The sequence below is a fragment of the Herpailurus yagouaroundi genome, unplaced genomic scaffold (genome assembly GCF_014898765.1).
Source record: "Herpailurus yagouaroundi ecotype Mexico unplaced genomic scaffold, PumYag 100, whole genome shotgun sequence".
NCBI lineage: Eukaryota > Metazoa > Chordata > Mammalia > Carnivora > Felidae > Herpailurus > Herpailurus yagouaroundi.
In genome coordinates, this window is record NW_024412391.1 from 13,413,088 (window position 1) to 13,431,356 (window position 18,269).

Genomic DNA, 18,269 nt, shown 5'->3' on the forward strand with positions numbered 1-18,269 from the left:
CTGCCAATAAAATAGAAAGCCATCCTACTTGGATCAAACATTTCTTGACACCTGCTATCTTACCATCAGGGAGATACTTACTTAAAAAGAGAATTTTTTGGCCTCTGAGGTTTCTTCTTGGCAAAAAAGGCTGCAAAATCTCGGCCAGTGCTGGCATAACTTAGTTGAGCTGATGGTTCAGAGGCCGTACGAGTATTTTTCATATCCAAGTACTCGGTCAACAGCATCTGTACAATCAGATAAACAGTTTAACACACACATTTATGATGTGCTACTAAGAAAAGCAATTTAAAACAATGAAAACCTAATTCTAAATCCTCATCCTTGACATTCAGAAGTAGAGTAACCTCGCTTTTCATATTTCTAGTTGTAGATCTGAGGAAAGATTCATCTCAGCCAGAACATCATCTACTTGTCACTTACACCCGAAACTGAGAATAGGATGTGCTAGGCATCCGAACATAGGGGTCAAGGGGGGCGCTTTTAGTGAGGGTCTGCCACTTGCCATGCGCTGTGCCGAGCGAGTTAATCACCATTCACAGCTTAATCCTCATCACTGCCATTTACAGCAACATCAGCAGCAATACAATAATAATTACTGACGGCTTACACTGTGGTAGGCTAGGGGCTAATTTAGATGTATTATCTTATTTAAAGCACAACTCTGATCAAGTGAATTCTCAGATTACAGGGAAGGAAGTGAGGCCCAAGAATAGGGCTGGGGTTGCAGAAGGAACCCCGGGGGACTCGCTCTGGAGCCCTCATCACACCCCTCACTCCAGAGCACAGGGGATTAAACAACTCTAACAGACCTGCTAAGAGGTATCATGAGCCATTGCAGGCTAAGAGGTGCTGACCCGCAAATAATTACTAGGGCCACCACTCATCCTGACGGCTCCAAAGCAAGCAAACCAACAGCTTTTTAATCACTATTGCCAATGGGCAATGCTTAAAAAAATCAATCCACTTTACAGCCTCATTCGGTGGGGCCTGGGCTAGAATCCGCCATCATATTTCTAAGACAAATACAAAACTTTTTAAAGTTCCCACCGTTGTGAAAGAAAACAGCAGATCTGGACCAGAAATCATCATGGTTCCTAAGCATATCTAACCTGGGATTAAAGTACATCGACTCATTTCTGAAATCACTTGCCACATCTACAATTTTAAGATGACCGGGCCGCCTGGGTGACTCAGTGGGTTAAGCGTCTGACTTCCGCTCAGGTCAGGATCTCACGGTTCGTGGGCTCAAGCCATGAATCATTAGGCTCTGTGCTGACAGCTCAGAGCCTGGAGCCTGCTTCAGATTCCGTGTCTCCCTCTCTCTCTCTGTCCCCTGTCTCTCTCTCAAAAATAAGCAAACATTAAAAAAAAGAAGAAGAAGAAACATTTAAAATTTTAAGATAACCAAGTGTTACAGCAAATGTAAGCCAGCAATTCTACCCATGACTGAAGTAAAAGCTTTTCAGAGACTCCGGTTCCAAAAACCCTGTATGGGGTATATATTCATTAATTTGCTTATTCATTCAATAAAGATTTGATGGGGTGCCTGGGTGGCTCAGTCGGTTAAGCGGCGGACTTAGGCTCAGGTCATGATCTCGCGGTCCGGGAGTTCGAGCCCCGCGTCGGGCTCTGTGCTGACAGCTCGGAGCCTGGAGCCTGTTTCAGATTCTGTCTCCCCCTCTCTCTATGTCCCTCCCCTGTTCATGCTCTGTCTCTCTCGGTCTCAAAAATAAATAAACGTGGGGCGCCTGGGTGGCGCAGTCGGTTAAGCGTCCGACTTCAGCCAGGTCACGATCTTGCGGTCCGTGAGTTCGAGCCCCGCGTCAGGCTCTGGGCTGATGGCTCGGAGCCTGGAGCCTGTTTCCCATTCTGTGTCTCCCTCTCTCTCTGCCCCTCCCCTGTTCATGCTCTGTCTCTCTCTATCCCAAAAATAAATAAACGTTGAAAAAAAAATTTTTTTAATAAAAAAAAATAAATAAACGTTAAAAAAAATTAAGAAAAAAAGAGATTTGAGGATCATATTAAATGTTATCATCAAAAAGCATTTATGAAGCACTCTGTGAACATGATGCTCTCCCAAGTTTTAAAGCTAATTATGCCTGTTATGAGCACAGACATTACTAAATAGTTATCAAATATCAGGCATTTTTAGAAAATGATCTTAACTCAATCCTGAAATCTATGAAGATAGAGCTAATATCCGTATTTTAGAGATTAAGAAACAGATTTAGAGGTATGAAGAAACTAGCCTATATGCAGGTGTGGGTGAAGGGATTAATGGGAAATCTCTGTACCTTCCCCTCCATTTTGCTGTGAACCTATACACATACCTATAAATGTGTGTGTGTGTGTATATATATGTGTGTGTGTATATATATACACCTTAAATATAAGTTATATACATATACATATATACACTAGAGATTTCAATGGAAAACTATAAAACACATTAACAAACTGTTCAATTTTTTTAAATATATATATTTATGAGGCTACTAGAGTATCATTCAGCATGGTGATGAAGTAGTATGTTGACAAATACTATCTCTGTGAATACATCATCCAAACTGCCCAAGAGTCAAGAAGGGTATTAAACTGGGTCTCCAGTAACGACTCAACTGAAGGACTCAATTACTTGGTAGATTTGGCACTGATGCTAATAAGGTTTGTGGGGCTGTGTGATCAAAAGAGGCTGGTAAACGAGAACAGAATTTCAAACTGACAGAACACAGAAAGAGATCTACAAAGGCACTTGTTGGTTTTAACACCAATCGGTATGATGGAAGTATGTTTCTGCCAAAGCATGAAGATACACTAGACCAGTAATCCTTCTGAGGTACTTATCGTCCTAGAATTCAATGACTGGCCTTGTACAAAATATTGACTGATCAGGGCCTACCTGGTGAGCATCCTTAAACTTCAGGTATTTCAAGATCACTGTTCTTTTTCTCCACGTTAGCAAAGTCCTCTTAATTCTCACCGCTCACTTTGTTAGTCTGTTCTTACACACTGGCTTCTTCCTTTCTTTTTACAAACAGGTACTATTTCTACCTTCTTAATGAAAATGTTGCTTTGGTCCTCATTCTCTATAATTTCCTTTCTCTTTTGTCATTAGGTTCCAAACTTAAAAGGCAGCCTTCCCACATATTTCCATTATCATGATGTAATGTAGTCCCGATTCCTCTCCACACTCCAATCCCACGGATGTGACTGCACGCTTGACATATTCACACATTTCACTGATAACATCAACCCTAAATTCTGAGACCTGAATGCTTTTCCCATAAAATCGGTAATTTCTTCTGTCTTCTTTCTGTGAGTGGTTTCTTATTCTCACCGGCCTCCAGGTTTAAAACTTCAGAACGGTCTTTAGATATATTCCCTCCCTTTGTCCCCATGCAGCAGTTAGTGCCTCAGCCCATTGGTTACTCTTCCTCAGCTCTCTCTTAGTTTGCCCCTCCCCATCCATCTGCTAGCCACCAACCTAGTTCAACTCATGCAGTTTCTCTCCTTTTCTGCCTCACATGTTTTATTCTTCCAGTCCTTCCCATACACCACGGTCAGAGCGATCTTCCTAAACAACTGTTGCCACTGTCATCTTAAGGCTAGTTATTTTGTCATCTACATTAATCTGACCTCAATATCTATTCCCAGTCATAGCTTATTCTCCTCAACACGAACCCAACACTCAATCAGCATCAACTACTTAACTCTTCCCTGAACACACATGCGTGGGCCCTCTCGATTTTGGAATGCCTTATCTAGATTACCCTCTTTCCTCAATATCCTGACAAACCCTGCCCAAAAACAATTCCAACGTTTTCTCTCCCATGACACCTTCCCAAGACACTCTAGGCCAGCTGTCCCCTTTTCTGAGTTCCCACAGTACCCATTTCCCACATCATTCGGTATTAGTTGAAAACTGCCCTATACTATTACTTATCGTTTAAGGAAAAGACACCTGACCACCCCAATTTTTATATTTCTTTACTTCAATCACAGAGCCGTGAAACAAACCAGAAAATGAATATATATATAAATACAAATACATATATATGAATATGAATATATATATGAATTCACATAAATTCATATATATACATATCTATATATATCACTGAATTCCTAAATTTTACAAAGTATGTGATAAGAAGCCTTGATGGATATGTTTTTAATACACGTATTAGAAACAGTCTCCAAAACGAGCCCTGTAAATGACTCCTCAGTACACAAATCTACACTACAAGTAAAATTAAAAGGGATACCTATGATTTTAATCATAGGCTTTGCCATGTTTGTTTCCTTCACTGTATCTTCTTCTTTCCTAATAATGTTTACTACCAGCTAGAAAATATTACTTTAAAACAGGGTAAAGTTTTATTTTGACACCAAATTATGAGAAGTACCTTTTAAATATCTCAAAGAACAAACAAATCTTTTTTCTAAGATGCTTGAAATTTATCTGAATTAGACTAAATCTTCTACGACCAAGTCTTGACACATACATCAGACACCTGGCATTAAAATAGAACCATGGCAGGGGCGCCTGGGTGGCTCAGTTGGTTAAGCATCCGACTTCGGCTCAGGTCATGATATCACGGTTCATGGGTTCAAGTCCCGCATCGGGATCTGTGCTGACAGCTCGGAGCCTGGAGCCTGCTTCGGATTCTGTGTCTCCCTCTCTCTCTGCCCCTCCCCTGCTCATACTCTGTCTCTCCCTCTCTCTCAAAAATGAATAAATGTAAAAAAAAAAAAAAAAAAGAAAAAAGAAAAAATTTAAGAAAAAAAAGTAGAACCATGGCAATTCTTGGTGCTTCCTCATCATTGTGGATAATGTGCTGCATCTTCTAAATTGTACATAAATATCCTAAACCACTACCTATGAGTTCAAATTTCCATTTTTATGAAAGGAAGTAAGCTATACAGCTTGTCTTTTGCCCGGGGAAAGTCACCCAAGCCTGGAAGTCTGGGGCAAGGGGACATTACACATAATAGCAAATACATCCTGGCCACAGAAAATCTGCAGATTATCCCATGTTCTCGCTGACTCTAAATTCCTTCATCTCTCTGACACTCATTTCTTTTCTCTTTTTTAGTACAGGGAATTGCTATTTCTTATTGATCAAGCATTCAAAAAAAAAAAGTCAAAGTTTATGGGTGTTTTAAGTTTAACTTGAAAAGGTATTAATTTGTAAAACCAAAGACAAGAAATATAAAAACATGGCTGGAAAGCACCAGATTATCTATCTATATACTCCAGTGATATTATGATTCACCATATTTTTTGAGTACCTGGTATACTGGATGGTTCTGTGGTGGAAACAAAGAAATATGATGCTTTAAAGAACATACACAACGAGGGAGTCAGGCATCTCTTATGCTATAATATTTGATCAGCAGTTGCTAAGATGCTAGTCAGAAATCACATGATATATAAAGCAGGGCCAAGATTTTGAGATTTAGAACTTGCTTAGTATTGGTAACATCATTCTGAATGAACTCCTCATTTACCACTTAACCCTCTTTATTTAACATATTGCTTGCGGCCGCTTATGGTCATACACCCAGAGTTTTCTAAAAATAAATGTTGAATTTACCAGCTTCCAATGAACACATCACCTGTCTTCAGCCTCCACATTAATCTAAGTAGAAACATTCAGATCCTTCTAGGTGCTTAACATGGTAAATCCCTTTCAGTAGCTTCCCAGCTTACAAAATCTTCACCTCATCTAAGAACTGTTCCCCAACTGCACAGCAGATTCTGGTAACCATGCTTGTGACCATGTTGGAACCATGCTTGTGACCATGTTGGAACCATGCCTTCCCAGCCAAAGCCTACTCCACCGGGGGGAATAGCCAACATCCAATTGGCCCGTCAGGTTCTCTCTCCCAGGAATGTGTTAGTGAGATACAGTCTCTGGTGGTCAATATAGGCAAAGAGATGTAAATTCTTTGGGGCAACCACCTTGTACCATGAGAAAGCAAAGAAAGCCAACCTGCAGAGAGAGAATAAAAGAATGAACAAGATGACCAGACACAGAGAAACAAGAGACCCACAGAACAGAGATTTAAAGGTGGCAACCTAAGTTTTCCATAATTTATAGGTCTCAAATCCAGTTGCTATTCTTTGGTTCCACAATATATCCTTTTGGCCTTTAATACATTTTCCCTATGTTTTTCTTATGACAGCCTCAATGGGGTTTTGTTTCTTCACCAAGATACCTATGGATAAATGGATATACACTAACATGCATCTGGTGACATTTTTCAATCTGTTCAACTAACAAACCAATTCTCCTCACCACTAACTTTGAATGTCCAATGCTTTTACAGCAAAGCCATACTGTACTTGTCCCATGTGATGAATCTGAGAATTCGACTGCTTATGACAGGAGCAATAATATAGTGGGAAAAAAAATCACTTTCAGCTCCCAATATGAACCAAGACTCTACTCATCTTGAGCAATATGTTGAATGTGCCTATATTAAATAGTATAATTTTCAATAATTTACTTTTCAGATGTAGATGTCTAGGAGTTTTTTTGTTCCGGGAACAGCAAAGTAGCTTCCATTGGACTAGCCCTTATCCTGATAATAATTATAAGAGCTCAACAGTGAGACCAAAAGAATAAGAATCTGAAGGGCATGGAGAGGAACCAAATGAGGCATAAACTATGCTCCTTAAAAGAAGTAAAGCACAGTAGGTGAGTTCCCCTGGCTTCTTCCCAAAAAGCCCTTACTTCTAATTTCCACGGAACAAGGGTAGAACCCAAGCAGAAACTATAGTCTTAGAGGATGGAGGAGACAAGACTAGGTCCAGGGATACCAAGACGTCCAGAATTTGAGAAGAGAAATCCAAAGAAGGGGTGGGGGCAAAATCAGTGTAATATATCCCTCAAAATATCACCTTGATTCCAGAAAGTATTACAACAGACACTGAAACATTTTAAAAATTAGGACCATTTAAAATTATTAAAAACTATCAGGTTTCCCCCATGTATGTTGCTAGTGAATGGAACGTTAAAGAGGAAGAAAAACAAAGCCAAAAAAATTATTTTTTTCAGTGTAGCACTTTTTCATTTTCCCATTATATAAGGACTAAAATATTCTGCAGTAAGGAAACTAAAAGAAAAATAAACAGTCATTTTGAAAGTGGAATGGCTGCCTGCTTAATTATACTCATTATCAACAGCAATTGTGTAATTAAAACCACTATTAGCATGATCTTGTGAATAGTTGCCTTAGTGTTTAAAGGAAAACAAACCAAAAAACTCAACGAGTACACATGTATTTTCTGGTCCTGTATCAAACACCTAATCAGGAAAGCCTAGATCATGTTTAGTTCCCTGCCAACCTCCAACAGATGAGCTCCTAACAAAGAAAACCCAGTTAAAAGCTTCCAGAAGAAAGTTTTCATTTTTTTAAACTAAACATATTTATTTAATACACAAAATATGCAAAGTACTGTGCTGGGTATAAAAACAAGACTTAAAAATAAATCCTTCCCTCATATCAAAACAAGGGAATTTTACTATATATAAATAAAATTTTTAAGGTGTTAACATTTTTAAGGAGTTAAAAGCCAAATCAATCAATCAATCCTCCCCCTTCTCACCCCAAGTGCTTATCTAGTGACAGACACACACATGAGCGACCACAATGCAAGGGAAAGCGGTAAGCATCAGGACAAAGAAATTGCTGTGAGCACTTACCAAAAGGACAAAACTACTCCTAACTGGAGCAGTGAAATAAGGTTTCAAGATCATGGCACATGTAAGACATAAATACAATATTCAAATGTGTAAAAGGCCAAAACCTAAAATGGTGGAAGGAACCCAACAAATACAGAAATGGAACTAGGGAAATTCAGAGTATCTTTCGTGAAGAACAAATAGTTCTGGTAACATACAAAGAAACAGTAAGAGGTAGACCCGAAAAGTTGGTAAACAGACAAACTTCTCAGGACCTTTAACACCAGGCTCAGGTATTGAAGCCACAGTAAAATGGGAAGGCAAACACGGTTTTCAATGGGTAAGTAAAATGGCGAGACATCTAGTTTAAATTAATCTAGCGGCATATGAAATAATAGATTAGAAGGCAATGGGATTTGTGGCAAAATGAATGATTAAGGAAACAGTCAATGATTGAGGAAGTGCTTAACACATGAAGAGAAAATCTACCAAAATAGTTCAAAAGGAAAAGAAAAAGAGAGGTTAACTAAAGTAGTAGCAATGAGATTGTATAATCAGGGATACCTCTGAGAGCCAATGCAGAGGCAAAACTGAACAAAATTTAACCAGCTACTCAGCAAAGGAAAGATGAAGAGAAATAAAGAATAAACAAAGGACTGCACATCTGAGGAAATAAAAATCTATGGTTCCAGGAACAGTAACCAGGAATGCAGGAAGAGTCTGTTTCATATAGACGATAAATTTAGTTTGAAATATACTCCCTTGTGAAGCACATGAATATTCATATTCGTGTGTACCCTCAAATGCATAATTGTGAAAGGGGAAATAAAGGTGATGAGATCTCCATGATTTATACATTAATTAACTTGCATTAGGACTATTAAGTATATTTCTATACAGTCTCATAAGGACACTTTGAAGGACATATACCCTTGAATATCTGTAATGTGATTTTGTCCCACAGTATTTGTAAAACCGCTTTGTTGAGGTATAATATACGTACCATATAAATTCACCCATTGTAGGGTACAGCTTAGTGATTTTTAAGTAAATGTATACACTGAAATCATCATCACCGTCATTTTAGAACACTTCTAACATCTCAAAATTTCCCTTATGGTGTTAGCTGCAGCTTTTCCTAGAACCTTTTATCAGGTTGAAAAAGTTCCTTTCTAGTCCTTGTTGGCTAAAGGTTTTTGCTTTTTAATCATTATCGGGTGCCAAGTGCTTTCCTGTGTCTACAGAGATGATCAAGTGGTTTTGGCCCTTTATTCCATTAATAATTGTGTATTACATTGATTTTTAAAATAAACTCAACTTAATCATGATGCATAATATAGTTTTAGGTTGAGGAATCCCATCTGCTAATATTTTGTTCTAGAATTTTGTATCTATGTTCATGAGGCATATTGCTCTACAGTCTCCTGTGGTATCTTTCCCTTCTTATCAGGCTAATACTAATCTCACAAGGATGCACTGGAAAATGTTCCTTCATATCTCTATTTTCTAAATGAGTTTGCAAAGGATTTGGTATTATTTCTTCTTTAAATGTCTCACAGAACACCATCGTGCAACCTTCGGTATCCACAGGAATTTTTTTTTTTTTTCTTTTATCTCCCGCACCCCTTCACCCATTTTCCAATCTTCCTGCCCTTTCTCCTCTGGCGAATTCCAGTTTGTTCTCTGTACTTATGGATGTTTCTGCTTTTTGTTTTTAGGAAAAAATTACTAATTTGTTTTAGGGCAATTCAGTTTTTCTCCTTCTTGAGTCAGTTTTGGTATTTTGTGCCTTTCTAAGAATTTCTCCGTTTAAGTTATCTAATTGGTTGGCATAAAGTTGTTTGCAATATCCCCATGTAAGCTTTTTAATTTCTTTAAGGTCTGTAGTAATGTCTCTTCTTTCATTCCTGATTTTGTTCTGTTTTTTAATTTTTCTTTTTAACTGATCAATTTGAGATTTATCAATTTTGATCTTTTAAAAGAACCTCCTTTCAGTTTCATTACATTTTTCTATTATTCTTCTGATTTTTATTGCATTGATTTTCAATTTAATATTTCCTACCTCTGCTTGCTTTGCATTCTCTTTCTCCTTTTTTCTAGCCCTTAAGGTAGAAAGTGACAGTGCTGATTTTAGGTCTTTTTCTTTTTACCCATGGTGTATTTAGAAGTTTGCTGTTTTGGGGCACCTGGGTGGCTCAGTCAGTTAAGCATCCGACTTCGGCTCAGGTCATGATCTCACAGTCCATGAGTTCGAGCCCCGCGTTGGGCTCTGTGCTGACAGCTCAGAGCCTGGAGCCTGCTTCAGATTCTGTGTCTCCCTCTCTCTGACCCTCCCCCATTCGTGTCTGTCTTTCTCTGTCTCAAAAATAAATAAACATTAAAGAAAAAAATTTTTAATAAAAAAAGAAGTTTGCTGTTTTATTTCCAAATATTTGAGAAGATTCAAATTTTCTTCCTGCTGTTTTTTTAATTCCGTTGTGGCTAGAGAACATACTTTGTGTGATTTCAACCCTTTCAAATATACAGAGGGGCACCTGGGTAGCTCAGTTGGTTGAGCATCTGACTCTTGATTTCAGATCAGGTCATGTCCCAGGGTTGTAGGACCGAGCCCCACATCGGAGACTGCTTAAGATTCTCTCTCCCTCTGCCCCTCTCCCCTGCTCACGTGCTCTAATATAAAATTAAATTTAAAAACTAAATGTACTGAGACTTATTCCATGATCTAGTACATGTCTAATATGTCACTGTGAAATAAACTCTTTTCTGATGGTGTTGGGTAGAGTGTACCATGTATGTTGGTTTCACTCAAGATGCTTAATAGTGTTGTTTCAGTCTTATGTTTTCTGTCTAGCTGTTCTATTAATTATTGAAGAAAAGTATTGAAATCTCTAACTTTAATCACTGAATTTTTGAATTCTTTCAAGTTTGTCAGTTTTTCCTCCATGTATTTTGGACCTTACAGTATTTTGATGGTTTGTTACTTTTAACTCATTTATAGAAAACAGAAGACAGACAGATACCAGGGTAGGACACAAGCATGGTCTCAACACCCAAAGGCACATTTCTATTTCAATACATTCTCTGCCCACTTCAATTCAAATGTATTTTAAAGTTCATTCTATCTATTTCTATCACTTTCTCCCCTTCTCTCAAACTTGACCACCAAGCTCCATGATTTTCTTATATCATTACAAAGTAAAAGTTCAGCTACTGGTTCAGCTTTCCACTGCACTAAGATGTTTCATGACAATATTTTAATGACCCCTCTTATCATTACACATCCTTTTTCAGTGTCCTCAATTTCAAAAATGCAAAATGAGAGGGTCATATAGAAATGCATAAAGTTTATGTTTGAAATCAGCTCTACAACTCACTAGCTGTACGACCTTCATAGGTTGCTCAATCTCACTAAGCTTTATTTCCCTCATCTGTGAAATAAGGATAACAGAATCTACTTCATAAAATTAATATGAGAATTAAAAGAAAAAACATAAAGTGTCTGGCACATAACAGGCTATTATCTCTGGGGATGAGGCTCAGAAGATCTGCTGTTGTTTTTTGTGATGCATCCCAGGAACCACATAACTAAGATATTATCTCCCTACGCCTCGGAACCTGGGTTTCCTCAACTGTAAAACAGGAGTAATAATATTACCTACCCCAAGGTACTATCATCAGGATGAAATAAGTTAATGCTATCAATCACTGAGAACACTGCCTGGAGCATAGCAAACAATTTATCAGCATTATTAAATAAACAGAATTCTCTCTACATCCTCATAATCTTCCCACTGCTATCACTTTCCTCTTCCTTCCTCCTCCCCTTCTCTCTACAATAAAAACCTCATTTGCTAAGGCTAGGTTTCTGCTAATACTCATTCTCTAAACTTTTGGAACACTTTCTTTCGCTTCAGTGAATCTGACTACCATATTGTCCAACCTAAGTATCTGAATGCTGAATATCCTACTCTTGTTCTTGTTTTCTTCTGTTTTAGTTAGTTCTACATTTCAAATTATTCCCAAGTCTCCCTCTACCATCATGCTTTCTCTCAAGCTACGATACCCTCACTTGCAAGAGCACCTGTCTGGTTTCCACATCCTTCTTACAACAAGAAGATGAAAGCAGCACAACAGACATTAAAGGAGCGCAGAGGCACAGGGTCAAAACCAACAGCCTGACCAAACAAACGCTTTCATCACCACCATTCTTCAAAAGGAGGGAGGGACAAAAGAAAGGTCCCCTTAGCTCCCTTCCTTGTTAATACCATTATTTTACTGATCTCCCAAGATCAAAATCTGCAGTTAGCTCTGACGCTTCTCAGTCTGGCTGTCCAAATCACATGCCAAGCCCTATAGATGTTATAACATACATCTCACGTCCATTTCCCCTTCTAGTTATTTCCATCCCTACACCCATCCGTTTAAATCTGGTCTTCGTTATCTTTGTCGTAAAGTCTTAACAGTAGTCTCCCAACTGTCATTCTGCCTCAAACGCCTCATGACCATCTATCCCAAAACCTGGCACCGGATTAAGCTCACCCATGCAGAGCTCAACATAATCACTCTTATTCTCGAACCCTTCAATGGCTTCCCCCTAGCCTACAAAATAAACCCCATCTCCTCACTCTTACTCAGCACCTTCCACAGCCCTGACTGACCTCTGTAGCCTCAGTTCCCATTAACTGTTTTTACACAGTTACTGTTTGGTTAAACCAGTGTCCTGTTCCTTACCCAAGTCCCAAGGTGTTTTGTCCTGTCTGAGTTTCTCTCTTTTCTTTTTCTTAACCCTTACTTGTTACTACCTCTTCCATCTATCAAACATGGGGGAATGAGATCAAGAAAGTAACTTTAAGTATAACTTGACAGCTTTTACTTTATGAATTTTTAACTGGACTGATTTTAACAGACTTCATGTGTTCCATGCAGATGTTACTAATCAGAGCCCACAAGCCCAGAGGAGGTGTCAACCCCAGGAATAAGGAAGTAGAGGCAGATAAACACCTTTGAAGCTTTATCTTCTCATGGAGGTGTCATCTCCATCCTCCTCTTTCAGAGTTCTTTTCGCAGTGGTCTCTTAATGTCACTTATCCTTAGTCTTAGGATGACAGCCAGCTGTCTCTATCTTCACATTAGATGTAAATGTGTAACACATGCTGGTGAGCAGGGCAGACCCTTCTTATCTGCTTTTCTACCTGGAGGTCAATATTCCAGCAGTCAACTGACATCCAAATTGAGACTATCAGACAACCAGTGAGCTTATCTCCAAAAGATACTGGCTGTTTTTCTGGTTTTCATATACTTAACATACCCATTTCAGATCAACACTAGACACTGACAACTTAGATCCCACAGGGGGAAATCTATGTGAAAATTGTAAACGCTTCTGATGATCTAGCTCATATTTTACCGCTACATGTGCACTTATGTACATGGATACAGATATTTGTTCTTACTGACACATATGCAGATTTATATATGCTGAGAAAATAAACGTAAGTGGGCATGCTGTGTGGACCTGTCATAGATCTTTGCCTTCTGAGAGGTTACCATCTATCTTAATTGCTAATTAGAATGTCCCATTCTCATTAAAACCCATATAGCTATTTGTATTATTCAAGGGTTTTATCTTATAGCTATTTGCTTTCTCCCCTGCCTCTCAGCTCAGGCCATGCCTTTTCTTTGTATCTCTGGTAACATCCAGCAGAGTGTCTTAAACAAAGTAGGTGCTCTCTAGTAGGTCACCTAAATTCAAAGTAAGATGCTCTAAAGGGCAGCTCCATATTGATGTTTTACACTCACAGATGAGCTCCTTGGAGTAGAACTACAACACCCAGGGTGAAACTTCAGGCTTTCTGAGGGACATTAATTTACTCACATCACAGGAATACCATTTATGAAATTTCTGCTCCACTGAGATAAGTGCTACCCTAATGACCTGAAAGAGTTAATGCATCTTGGAAAAGACCCAAATTGCTCTCTGGAGACAGTTTATTCAATTAAGTGGCTCCAACCCAGAATTTTCAATTAGCAGTTCAGTTACTAAAGCCTCCTTCATATTGGTTCTCTGTAATCTGTGAACGGTGACACACCTATAAAAAAATGTTTGTTTATCATTCATTCAAAATAGACTCTTCAGGAATAACAAGTGCAGATTCAGATTCCATTAACATTTACCTTGTACCTACTGAGTGCCAGAAACTGTGTGAAGTACCTTCTCATTAGTATTTGAGGATAATATTCTGAAGATGGGACAGATAATGGCGTTTGGAGGCACTGAGTGTATAACGCACGAGGATACAAAGACCAAAAAAAAAAAAAAAAAAAAAAAATGGCTCCTTCTTTAAGGAGTTCACAAAGATCTCCACTGAATTCATCTAAGGCCTTTCAGAATCTGGTTTCAGGCTATCGAATCACATCTTATGCTCTTCTTATGAATTATGTATATGGTAAATTCAGTAAGGTACTCACTGTTGTGAATACGTGCATATTATCCTTACCTAGAATGATCTTCCCAAATGCCTAAATCCTAGCCTTCCTTCAAGGACCAGTTCAGCTCCTACAAACAGACAAAATCTTCTCTGACCAACGTATCTTAAGTTCCTACAGGAACTTAAATTCCTCCAGGATCCACAGATGGTTACCTGGACTCGGTAATTAATCATATACTGCTGTTTATTTAACTTTTCCTGTATTTATCTCTTAAACTCCCAATGTGACCTGATGAGAAGGCACTCTAATATTTCCCTGTATTACCATAATTCACGTCACACTGAAACACCTTAACTAAAGTCCTTTAAAACCAAAGGAACAACTTAATATCACTCATTTCTAGACTCTGTCAACTCCTGCATCTACAAGAATGATTTTTCTATAACTAAGCAAAATTCTTCTATCTGAAGGTGATGAAATACATATACATCCCGGAGGCAAGATACTAACCTGATGAAATATACCTGTCAACAGCCTGGTTAAACAATAAATAATCCTACTTTATCGGTTTTGTTTCCAAGGAAAAAAAATTCCACATCTATAACAAAATCTGTGATTATTATACATTATTTCTACTGAAATGTTATACGCTAATTCAAAACATGGGGATTAAACTATTACATTTATCTAGTGAACTTGAGGTTAGCCTATAATTGGAAAGGTTAACCAAATTAACTGTACTATTGGTTTAAGTTTATTGAACATTCTAAAAAAGTCAAGGGTTCAAAAATGGAGAACTATTTTACTGATATTTATGGCATCAACTTTAATTCTTTTAGACTGGTTTTCCTATTTAACTTTACTTTTTCCCAAATATTTCTTTGTTTTATTTTGATCTTTTGTTTAAAAGTAATACATGCACACGAAAGTTTCAAATAACACAGAAACATGTAAAGATTCAAGTTCTCTTTAGTCGTACTGTTATATGCAACATATTTCACTGAGATGCCTTTATTGATACCTCATTTCATTATTTTCTCATCATTCCTCTGGTAATAGTCACAGTGTTCTGCACAAATACAGGACCTAAGAAACACATTATGTCCTTCCAGAGAACCCGCCTCTATCAGCAAGTGAAAAAAGAAAAAGAAAAAAAAAAAAAAAAGCCAGATTGGCAGCATATGGTCCAATAAGATCCTTGTGGCTTTCAATTATTTAGCCTCCATTTTCCATACATCACAGCACATATCAATTTGTAGACTGTACTACACCTGTCGGCTCCAACACATTTAGCTCCTCCCTTCTGCCCCTACGGTCGAAGGGCAATGTCTGAAGAGCGGATGCCTAAGAGTTTAGAAAATAAGTGGCATACCTGATTCATTTCTCTCTTCCAAATCTCATCTGTTACTTTTAACTCTCAGAAAGACCACCACACCCAGCAGAGAGATGCAATAAAATGCAGCGCAGTAGCGTGGTGCGCCCGACTTCCTACAACTTGACAATGAATGCTTGTAAACATGACTTGGGAACTTCAGAGGGAGGGGGAAATTGAGCCCACCCCTCCTGGGATGAAAACCACCACAGCTCCGCCTAACTGCCCCCGGCCCTACTCTCACTGGGTAACAAGCTCATACCGTAAAGCAAGTCATTGAAAAGAAAAAGGCAGCGTGCTATTTTAAATACCAACCATGTTAACGCGGAAGCAATACGGTACAATTCGTGTACCTCGTGTTCTCTGCTAATTGCTGAAGACATCCTGCCATGGAGGAGACAGCAACACTAGCCAGGACCTAGTCTTCTTTAAATGCCAGCTCTTAATAACAAACTCCAAAGAGGTCTTAATTGCATTTACCAGGAGCTCATGAACTTTAAGAGTTGTTAATCAGATTCCCATGTAAATGGAATGACGATTAAAGGTTAAGTACAGGTTTCTGAAATTTCAGAAGTTGAGAATATATTGCCCTTCATGGGGGAAAAAAACTATCAGCCTTGACAGGAACCAAACATCTTAATTAAACATGCAGAAGTACCATGCTTGTTTTTATGTGAAGTTCTATTTTCAAATGTCAAAGTTAATCATGCACTCGACTAAAAATGTGCACTATTCACTCTGCCAGAGAAGAAATGCCTCCGTCTTCTTTTCTGAGACAACATCTGCAGGTCTCCAACAACTTCTCCGGTGTCCCCTCAGACCCGCTACACGAGAACCTGAGAATCACAGTGAAATGCCTTCCACACAGAGATCTTAATTGCTCTCCATCCGAGGAGTAATCCGAAGCCACACGTTTTCAATCAAGTCTGCTTCGTATTTATGTGGCTTGGGAGAAACGCGAGACGCTTCCTCCATAAATTTGCTGCACCTGTGTCCCTGGAGTGACATGTTGACAAATGAACATGACATCTCCTCAAACTCCAATAAGAATTTATGATTCTTGGAAAGAATATATTTGATCAATTACAGTGCCATCACAGTTGAAAGCAAAACCATGTCTTTGGAGCACACTTCACAAAATCTGCGAGTGCTTGTATTCTGCGACAGGATAAATGACAGATCCCCAACCCCCGAGTCGGGTCCTCCTGCTCTAACACTCCATCTCGGATTCGCCGGCTTAAGAGGAGCGAGGCACAACGACCGCTGAGTACAATAATGACTAAGATGAACAGCTGTGTGGTGCCCTAGACGAAACAACAGCAGAACTCAAAATCGGAAAATATTTGTAGTAGAATACTTAGCTAGTAAAAATAAATAATTCTTCTTTAAGCCAGGTACCTACTTATGGAAGAGAAAGAAATCCCTTCTGCGGCTCTACCTTCATCTGCTTTTGTCTCTGATTATACTTTTAATTCTCCCTTTGATTCCTTCTAAAAGTCTGAGCAAATTTCGGTGTTTGCGCCATACCGCGTACCTACAGCACACTTTAATAGAAAAACACGGGTTCTTCGTGTTCCTGCCAGAGATACAGCTACGCCCGCTGTTAGGATTCTTGCCAGCAATTGTACTATCACGATGAAACCTGGCCATGAAGCAAACCCAGGCTCTGGTGTTTTAAAGAAATCCAGAAGTGAAAAAGTAACACAATACAATGATCAGCTCATTTGAGGTGAAGAGAGAGGAAGCAGGGAAGAATTTTTAAATGGTTCCTCTTGGGAAACGCTTCTGCTAGACTATGAGGTCCTTTGAGTCACGGCTGTGCTTCCCGACGACTGGCATGACGGTGGCGTCGACCAACTTTAAACTACAAGGGACTCCCTTTTCCTCAGGGCAGGGTCTGAATTTTACATTGGATTCAGTCCACCAACTTGTTCGCAAGGCCTTTTTCTTTGTTTGTTTGTTTGTTTTGAGAGGCTGCACATGCACGCACATACACACAAGCAGGGAGCGGGGGGAGAGACAGAGAGAGAGAGAGAGACAGACAGAGAGACAGAGAGACAGAGAGAGACAGAGAGAATCCCAAGCAGGCTCCGTGCTGTCAGCAAGGAGCCCAAAGCAGGGCTCTATCCCACAAACTATGAGATCGTGACCTGAGCCGAAATCAAGAGTCGGACACTTGACTGACTGGGCCACCCAGGTGCCCCAAGGCTTTCAATAAGCAATCTGATTGAGAAAATCACCGCACTCAATACGGTCAACTCTAAGCTACTGGAAGATGGATGGATGAGAAAGCACATTTGCTTCTTGCTAGTGCCCCTTTGTGACCAACGGCACGCAGCAAGGCAGCCGACCAGGAGTTAGGAGACTAGGAAACAGCACTTCCTTCTATGAGACAGAATTTCTCAGCAGAAAAGTGTTCCATTCTCCTTTGTATTTCCCCAAAGAAGCTTATTATTGTGTGTTTGTTTGTGGATGCAGGTAGGTGTGTACATGCAGTTAATGCCAACTGAATAAGCGGTTTTTATGCGGATGAAACCCATAAGCTTGGCCTCACTAGGACCCTGCCCTCCTAAAGTACCCAGCAAGATATCCAGGGCAGGGCTTCATTAAAGACAGAAGACAAGATTCTTGGGAAGCGGTCTTTAAAAACAGCCTCTTACCAACCATTACCATCACAACAGCCACCACAGGCTTCTAATGAGACTGGCCTAGCCAGTGTCTCACAAAATGAAACCACCTCATTCTAGTATCTGTGCCTCTATTCGTAGAGTTTT

The 18,269-nt window shown here is 39.2% G+C and overlaps 1 protein-coding gene across 2 annotated transcripts in view; it reads right to left on the reverse strand.

The window, feature by feature from the left end:
* The window catches only part of EXOC4 (exocyst complex component 4), a 762,629-nt gene that overhangs the window by 562,085 nt on the left and 182,275 nt on the right, over nucleotides 1–18,269 (reverse strand). For both annotated transcript variants that reach the window (XM_040471923.1, XM_040471924.1), the window contains exon 8: nucleotides 82–227. In XM_040471923.1, the coding sequence (XP_040327857.1) occupies nucleotides 82–227 (146 nt within the window). The remainder of the gene's footprint in view (nucleotides 1–81; nucleotides 228–18,269) is intronic.